Raw genomic sequence first — 8,494 nt, 5'->3', positions numbered from 1 at the left:
GCGTGTGTGTGTGCGTGTGTGTGCGTGTGTGTGTGTGTGTGTGTGTGTGTGTGTGTGTGTGTGTGTGTGTGTGTGTGTGTGTGTGTGTGTGTGTGTGTGTGTGTGAGCACATGGACACCGGCTACATTTTAATGGGAATAATAATCAGATATAAGGTCATTATTGACAGCTGTCCCTCAACTTCAGGGAAATCAAATCTCCCTCGTCCAAAGAGTCAAACAATCATGAAAGGTACATGGTTTTCGATGTTTAACGCAACTAACATAAATTCAATACAAATGAGAAGATTGATATGCCTGATCATTCATTGTCAGTTTTCAATCTATAATCGAAGAATTCCACCAGAAACATTGTCAGATGTACAAATCCAAACATCTGCCCTAACAACCACCAATTGGTTATACTGTTTCCTAAAATAGCCTTGTTGGTATATGACTGGTTCCAATCGACATCCATCCTCTGGCAATTAGTCGGCTTTATTCAGAAAATGGTTCGTCCCTTGTATACATTTCCCTTGACCCACTGTGGAGCGAGGCATTGCACTAAAGCACACAAAAAACAAAGACATCACAACTATTGGCTGACTGACAAAAACAACACATTAATCATGCGGAGGACCGTAATATGAAACAGCAGCCAGGAGTACATAATAACCATGGGATGGAAGGCAGAGGTTCTGGTCCTCAGAGGGGTTGAGATTGAGGCTCCATGGTTCTGTACATTCTGCAGGCCCTGTAAAGGTAGTTACATGGCTGTTGCCAGCATCTTACGCATGTATAGTATGCACTCCCCCGTTAAAAAGGTTGACTTATGGGCCCATCTCTACGCGATCGGCCCCAGGCTCTCATCACCCCCCTGGGATGACTGCTATGGGTCGACCATTGTCTTATCAGAACCAGGTGTGTTGAGGTGGGTAGAACAACAGAGGCAGCAGCAGCAGCAGTGACACTGACTGTCTTCAGCCAAACACACACACGCACGCACGCACACACACACACACACACACACACACACACACACACACACACACACACACACACACACACACACACACACACACACACACACACACACACACACACACACACACACACAAACACCAACTGGTTACTGGTGCTGATTAGGACCCAAGTGAGGACCCTGTTTTCTGGGTCACTGCATGCAAGGAGGGCCACACTTTGTACCGGGTTTACAGAGGCAACAATAACAAGACAGTGCCGAGGAGGAACCCGTTCACGTGCTACAAGTTCCTAGCAGAGCTGGAGACATATGTCCAGTTTTACATTTTATGTCCAGTTCAATGTGGGGTCAGATGTCTCATGCATGTGGAGGAAATGTTCCGTCTCTGAGACTCAAACTATTGAGGATGGTCCATATGAAAACGACAAACAGATCATTCACCCACTGTTTTCATGCGATAATATGGGATAACGGTAGTGCTGACACCAGCCCCAATAACACAGGTCAATGGCAGTTTGTAAACACTGGGATTAGCCAGGCATCACATGCAGGTACATGCTGTAATTGGATGAAGCATGGGTGGAAATAGCACGGACAGACAGGGGCCAGGTGAACGGAACTATAAAACACGCTACCGCACAGAAGGCTTCATCTCTCCGAGCTCTATCGGGGATCCAAGCACCTTACCATCTGGTAAGTCCAGCTTTTTTCATTCTGGTCATAGTTGTATTTCCATTGAAGTTGTTTATGACCCTGATCTGTTCAGCCTGATTCTCCGAGTGGCCTGCGGACGACATTGAGATGTTATTTGGTTAGGAGCTGGCAACATTCCCCCAGAACATATCCAAAAGTGATTTTGTTCATTTTTGTGCAATGCAGTTAAAAGTACTAACCCATAGTATTTATAAAACAATGACACTCATATGGCAATGTTTCAGTAGCTCCTTAACTTTCAGACTTTGCCTAATTTAATAAACTTTTCAGACAGTATTGATAAATAGATCCCAAATGAGATCCCTTATTTACCGTTTCTGAAAGCAAAGTTATGTAACTCTACCCACGGCTGAACTGGGACAATGTCTCTCAAAGTGAAACTGGCTTGGTGACTTGAGAGTGTGACGCAGTAAAATACCTCTTGCAAGTAATACGTAGACCAGAGTCAACATCAGTGATGTGCCGGGAAGAACAACAACAGATGGGTCACAGACAAAGCTTAAGAATGTATTTGAGGGGAGGTGGACTACTTTTAAAATGCCCTGCTCAGTCTGCAACCACTTTTAAATCTGCACTACATAACTTCCTTACTTACTTACTTATTGAGTTACTTACAGCTATTTTCTGCAGCTATTATCTGCCGCTACTTACTCGAATAAAAAGAAAGCTGGACCAGAGACATTCTCGAGAATAAAACAAGCTTATCCAGGGAATTTTTACTCTTATCTTTCTTTCTACATTTTTTGTATTGCCACTATTTTATATAGCCATACATGTAGCTACAACTCAAGCCACAAGATGCTGCTAATGGAAAAACGTACATACTGCAGGTTTAAGTACTGAGTTAAACAACCATGGGGAGAAGTTGTTCAGACGGCCAGGTCAACAATGGACTGGTGCAGGAACAATCCTTTTCAGAATAGAGAAGGCTCTTCATAATCCCACTTTATACAAGCTCAAGGTTAACAGTAATACAGTTAAGGAAGGATAATGCAAACAGATATGAATGTTAGCATTTGATGTCTGCAGTTTTAATGCACTGTGCACAAGGATGAACGGTTCCACAGTTCATCATGAGGTTGAAATTATGGAATGAAAGGGTCTTAGGTCAAGTTAGACAGGGATGTACTCCCCCTTGTTCCCAGAAGGGCTCCTTCCACCTCATATTTTTTACTAGTTTAGATACCTGCTTTAGAAAGCACAAACGGGAAGTGGGTATGATCTTAAAAAAGATTGTTAGCTCTTGCAAAGTTATTTAAAATGTGTGTATACAGAAAATGAGCACGTTTTCCAAAAGGAGAAATTCCAACAGGGAAGAAAAACAAACAAGAAAGCTCCTGCATCAGGGCAGTGTCAACAAACAAACACTTTGTGAGTTTTAGGATTCACAAGCCTAAGCCTCACAAAGAAGACTTCTCCGCTTTGCCACATTTAGATAGATGTGCAGTGCCATCAAGTGGTCGAGGTTTGGGTGTGTGCGTGTTTGTGTGGGTTTTTGTGTGTCCATGTCGATGTTGATGTTGACCAACTTGGGCTCAGACTCAAATCCTATTAGTGACCCTGCTGGATAAGCCCGGGTGGCAGGGACATCTGCCGAGCGGAACACTTGCGTGAAACATGTGTGTCATCTAAATGTTTTAGTGCGCGTCGACCTTGACTGTGTGTGTATATGAAAGCGACTTATGCACTATTGTAAGTTACGTGAATGATCCCGCGTGCATGGATGGGAGGTAAACAATAAACAATGTTGTTCTTTTTCGGGGCTGACTTCCCCTGTATGTAGACGAGTGAGAGGCTGAGATCCAGGATGAGGATCCTACTGGGCTTGCTGGTCCTGGCGACCACCTTGGTTGTCCTCCACGCCGCTCTTGAAGAGCAGCCCAACGCGCTCCCAGTGGAGACTTTGAAACGTGAGTTGGTGGAGTGGTCCATTACCCCTACACACACACACACACACACACACACACACACACACACACACACACACACACACACACACACACACACACACACACACACACACACACACACACACACACACACACACACACACACAATATGTAACACATGCAATATAGTATTCATTATTTATAATTATCAGCTCTAATATATTTTTTTAAATGCTATATCCATCCCCTTACTTCTTGCATGTGGCTCAAGCAAATCCCCTGTTTTATACCATACTAGGCTTTGTCATTCTATCAAGAATTTCTATTGAAGTCTTTCAACCAAAGTGAAGCCCCTTCTTTGAGCAGTGCTCTATTGAGCTTCACAATGAAACATTTGCCATAAGACGACACCATGTTCTCCCTCTACTTCTGCCAGAGTTGTCCCTGGATGGAGAGAAGCTGGTGGACGCGGAGGTGAAGAGAGCTCTGTACGGGGTGAAGGACATAAAGGAGGTGATGAGGAGCAACGAACTCAAGCACCAGCACCTCATGAAGTCCCTGAAACGCAGCAGTGAGAAGAAGGAGGTGGGTGACACACTCATTGGCCTACAGAGATACAGGCAGGTGGACGTCTGATGGCTTCAAAGCGTCAAACAAGATGGCCATAAATGTTTCGGATTACTAGAGAAATCGTTTATCGAAAGAAAGAAAGAAAGAAAGAAAGAAAGAAAGAAAGAAAGAAAGAAAGAAAGAAAGAAAGAAAGAAAGAAAGAAAGAAAGAAAGAAATAAAGAGAAAGAGAGAGAGAGAGAGAGAGAGAAAGAAAGAAAGAAAGAAAGAAAGAAAGAAAGAAAGAAAGAAAGAAAGAAAGAAAGAAAGAAAGAAAGAAAGAAAGAAAGAAAGAAAGAAAGAAAGAAAGAAAGAAAGAAAGAAGATAACAAAAATCCTATAAAATGTGTTTTGCCTCACAAATCATAATACTACAAAAAGACGAATTAATGAAACAACAAACAAACGATAGAATGAAAAAGAGCGAATTTCTACATCATGACGTTTCTGCCACCAGGGGGCAGCACAGCTAAAGCAGGAGGTGACTGAGAAGCTGATCCAGGCGGAGCAGAAGTGCCGGGACTCCCTCCAGTCCGAGTGGGAGCAGTGCAGGCCTTGTCTGGAGGAGGCCTGCAAGTCCTTCTACACCTCCACCTGCCGTAGGGGCTTTGCCTCTTTCCGCACCAAGGTATGGAAAGTCTGGGGGAACACACTAAGCAAAGGTCACTTGCCACCTTCAAAACCAAAATGTAACATTTCTTCTGAGTAGGCCTATTGTCTGCGTTGAAAGTCAATCACACTTGTGAACACTTTATATAAACTTTACATAAAACTGACGAATATAATTTGGTTAATGAAACGTTGATAAATAAAATAAAAACTTCCCATTGCCCCATTCGCTCCCCACAGGCGCAGAGCTTCTTCCACCGAGTGTCCCGCCGTTCCGTCCCCCAGGAGCCCACCGTGGAGGCCGGGGACATCATGGTCAACCAGGAGCCCGGCAGCCAGCAGGCAGAGGCGGCCGAGGTGGCCCTCATCGAGGCCTCCTTCAGCCAGCTGATGCGGAGGGTGGGGGGCCTGGTGGAGCGCAGCAGGACCCTGGTGGGCCGCAGCAGGAGCCGGCTGGACGACGCCCTGCGCGGGGCCTTCTTCAACCGCGACGAGAGCGAGAGCGACGGCGGGAGCGAAGGCGAGATCGCGGACCCCGCCAGCCCGGGGCCGTTCGACCCGGCTCACGACTCAGGCTTCCTGCAGGGGGTGGGCCTGGACGAGGTGCTAGACTCCTTCTATGACTTCGGCAGGAGCGTGGTGGAGGAGTTCGGGGCCGTGGTGGCCACCAAGGTGCTCCCCAAGGACTTCCAGGGGCCGGAGGGAGGGAGGACGCAAGGTACATGGGCCTCCCCGAATACGCCCTGATTAATTCAAACCTAGTGTGTGAAGGCCTTCATGATTATCAGAAGCTCTTGCCTTATCATTCTTACTCGCCCATGTTTTGATGTTCTAAGTAATACGCGTAAAGTTGTGTAGCTTGTAGACGTGATGTATAAATAGAGATGCATATAGATATGTATTGTACCTGTGTTTCGGGGTTTGGTATCTTGTAAAGGTGATGTTTATATCTATAGATACATATAGATTTGTATTGTACTTGTACTTGTGTTTCTGGGGTCAGTGCGGGGCGTGTTCCCTCGGTACCAACACAACAGAAAGCTGTGTCGGGACCTGCGCAGACAGACCTCCGAGTGCTGGCAGCTGCAGCACCAGTGTGAGGCCTGCCAGGGTCCCCTGCTGAAAGGTAAACACAAGTACACACACACACACACACACACACACACACACACACACACACACACACACACACACACACACACACACACACACACACACACACACACACACACATCATAAATACACACACTTTTTCTTTCCCAAACACACACACTCACTCAAAGACACACACATACACACACAATCAGAAACACACAATCACGAACACAAACACACACACAATCACATCGGAAAACTCACACAATCATGAACACACACACAAAAACACGCATACAATCATTTATGTGCACTTACTTAAATCTCTCCTTTTTAATAACTAGATTTGTGTGTCCCTTTTCCCAGCACAAAACTATTTTGGGAGGGGAGAAAATGTAAATGAATATAAATATTGTATATTTGGTGAGCATGAACATATAATTGGTTTTGCAAATACTTAGGATTTAGTGAAAAGCATAGACCTTACTACTCTATCAAGTACGATTAAGATACAATTTCCCATGCATCCTTCAAAGTACCCCTAGGGGTACAAACACCCCTATTTGAGAACCATCGTTCAGACTATAGCCCGTGATTTTCTTTGAAGTGGTTCCTGCCATATCAAGTAACCCGTTGGGGTTCGAACCGTCAACCCTCTGCATAGCAGCTGAGTGCTCTACTTGCTCAGCTATTTCCAGTCTGGTCCCAGTTGGGAGTTTCAGGGGCATATCAGTACGTGTTAAAGAAGGTGTTTCTGTGGGCTTAGGGTTTCTGAGATTCATCCCGTACATGGTGTTCACGAACCGAATAGAAAGTTTGGTTCACACACGAGTTGGAACAAGGACATGACACCCCATCCACCGCCAGTGTGAGAGCAGTGAGCACCCACCTGAGAGATGCAGAACACTCACCTCAAACTGGTGATGCGGTGCGTTCCACACAGATGGATTAATCCATCACACATCCTCCTCATGCATCGGCCTTCCTTCCCCCCCCCCCCCCTCAGAGTGTCCCAGCGTGAGGGAGCTTCACGTGGCGCTGGAGGAGGCCTCCCAGCTGCTGGAGGTCTGCAGGGAGCAGTACGAGGAGGTCCTCGCCGTGGTCCAGCGCCACACCGACCAGACCCTCGGCTGGCTGGGAGACATGGCCGCCGAGTACAGCTGGGTGGCGCCCGAGTGGACGGAGGAGGGCAGCGGCGCCGCCGGAGGCAGCCCCTGGGACATGTTCCGCATCACCACGGTGAGAGGGTGGGACGGCCGGGTGGGTGGGTGGGTGGGTGAATAGGTGGTTAGTGGGTGGTTGATTGAGTGAATGGGTGGTTTGATGTTTGGGTGGATGAGTGAGTGAATTGGTGGTTGGTGATTGGATGAGCTGGTGGATGAGTGGTTGGATGAGCTGCTAGATGAGTGAATGTATTGGTGGTTGGTAGTTATATGAGCTGGTGGATGAATGAGTGAATGGGTGGTTTGTGGTTGGATGAGCTGGTGGATGAATGAGTGAATGGTTGGTTGGTGGTTGGATGAGCTGTTGGATGAGTGAGTGAATGGGTGGTTGACGGGTGGATGAGGGAGTGAATGGGTGGTTGACGGGTGGATGAGTGAGTGAATGGGTGGTTGACGGGTGGATGAGTGAGTGAATGGGTGGTTGGTGGTTGGATGTGCGGATGGATGGCGGCTGGATGAGCGGTTGGTTGGATGCTAGGGGGGGGGAGTTGGAACAGCCGTATGATGAGCCAGTGTGTCTAGTTAAAGTAAAGGGTTGATAAAGGGTACATTGCAGGAAACATTCATAAACAGTGTAATATAAAGGCAAATTACGAAAACAATAAACCTATCTTTAAATATTTGTGTGGATTGGTACACTAAAGGGTCATTAATAATCCTAACAACCACGACATCGGCCATGGATTCGGACTCCTTCCCCAGGTGTTGCCCAAGAGCAGCGGCGGGGAAGAGAACGCCAACGCCACTGAGACGGAGGTCCGGGTCACCGTCCTGAACTCAGCCCCCCTCACCTTCTCCGTCCCCGGGGAGCTCCAGGTCCAGGACCCAGGCTTCCTCCAGTACGTCACCCAAGAGGCCCTGGACAGGTACAAGGACATGGTCAGGTAAGAGCAACCAGCAGTCTCTAGAGGAACACTCGATAAATGGAGCCTCAGAACTGGCTCATGAACTGTCGTTGTACACTTTCTATTGGAAAACTAATTGTAATTTGATTCAGCATTATGGGATGTATCTAGCCCTCTTTGTTGGTATTTTGGTAGACTTATGTTTAGCCCTTTATTCTGTTGCAACTTGATGTTCTGATGCTGATGCTTGCTGTGTTTTCTTACAGGCTCGAGGATGAGTAGAAGTCATAGGGCGTCATGCCGAGGGTGAAGATGTAAGGCTCAGCCGTCACTGCAGTATTAAACTAGACGGTAGACTTCAGAGTACCAGGTAGTGTCACTGACTCGCTAGCGGAAATTCATGTTGAATGTATGACCCGATGTAATCCGATCATTTCTTGCATGTAAAACATCAGAGACTTGAAAGAATGTAATTCTTTGCAATAAGTGTAATGAAAAACACAATAAACTGTGCTTGTGAAACAGAATGTTATCCAAAATACCTTTTTTTA

General features: G+C 46.5%; 1 protein-coding gene across 1 annotated transcript; it reads left to right on the top strand.

Annotated features, from left to right (window-relative positions):
- The first annotated feature begins 1,537 nt into the window (after positions 1 to 1,537).
- Positions 1,538 to 8,470, top strand: clul1 (clusterin-like 1 (retinal)). Its single transcript, XM_030364776.1, has 9 exons — positions 1,538 to 1,653; positions 3,458 to 3,584; positions 4,000 to 4,148; positions 4,629 to 4,799; positions 5,021 to 5,498; positions 5,784 to 5,906; positions 6,882 to 7,114; positions 7,801 to 7,982; positions 8,210 to 8,470. Exons 2-9 carry the CDS (start codon positions 3,482 to 3,484, stop codon positions 8,223 to 8,225), a joined length of 1,455 nt encoding a protein of 484 aa, XP_030220636.1. The 5' UTR covers positions 1,538 to 1,653; positions 3,458 to 3,481; the 3' UTR covers positions 8,226 to 8,470.
- Positions 8,471 to 8,494: the final 24 nt, after the last annotated feature.

This window comes from Gadus morhua, chromosome 8 (assembly GCF_902167405.1).
Source record: "Gadus morhua chromosome 8, gadMor3.0, whole genome shotgun sequence".
NCBI classification, from domain to species: domain Eukaryota; kingdom Metazoa; phylum Chordata; class Actinopteri; order Gadiformes; family Gadidae; genus Gadus; species Gadus morhua.
The sequence above is the reverse complement of the archived record's forward strand: the minus strand, read 5'-3'. Positions and strand labels throughout refer to the sequence as shown.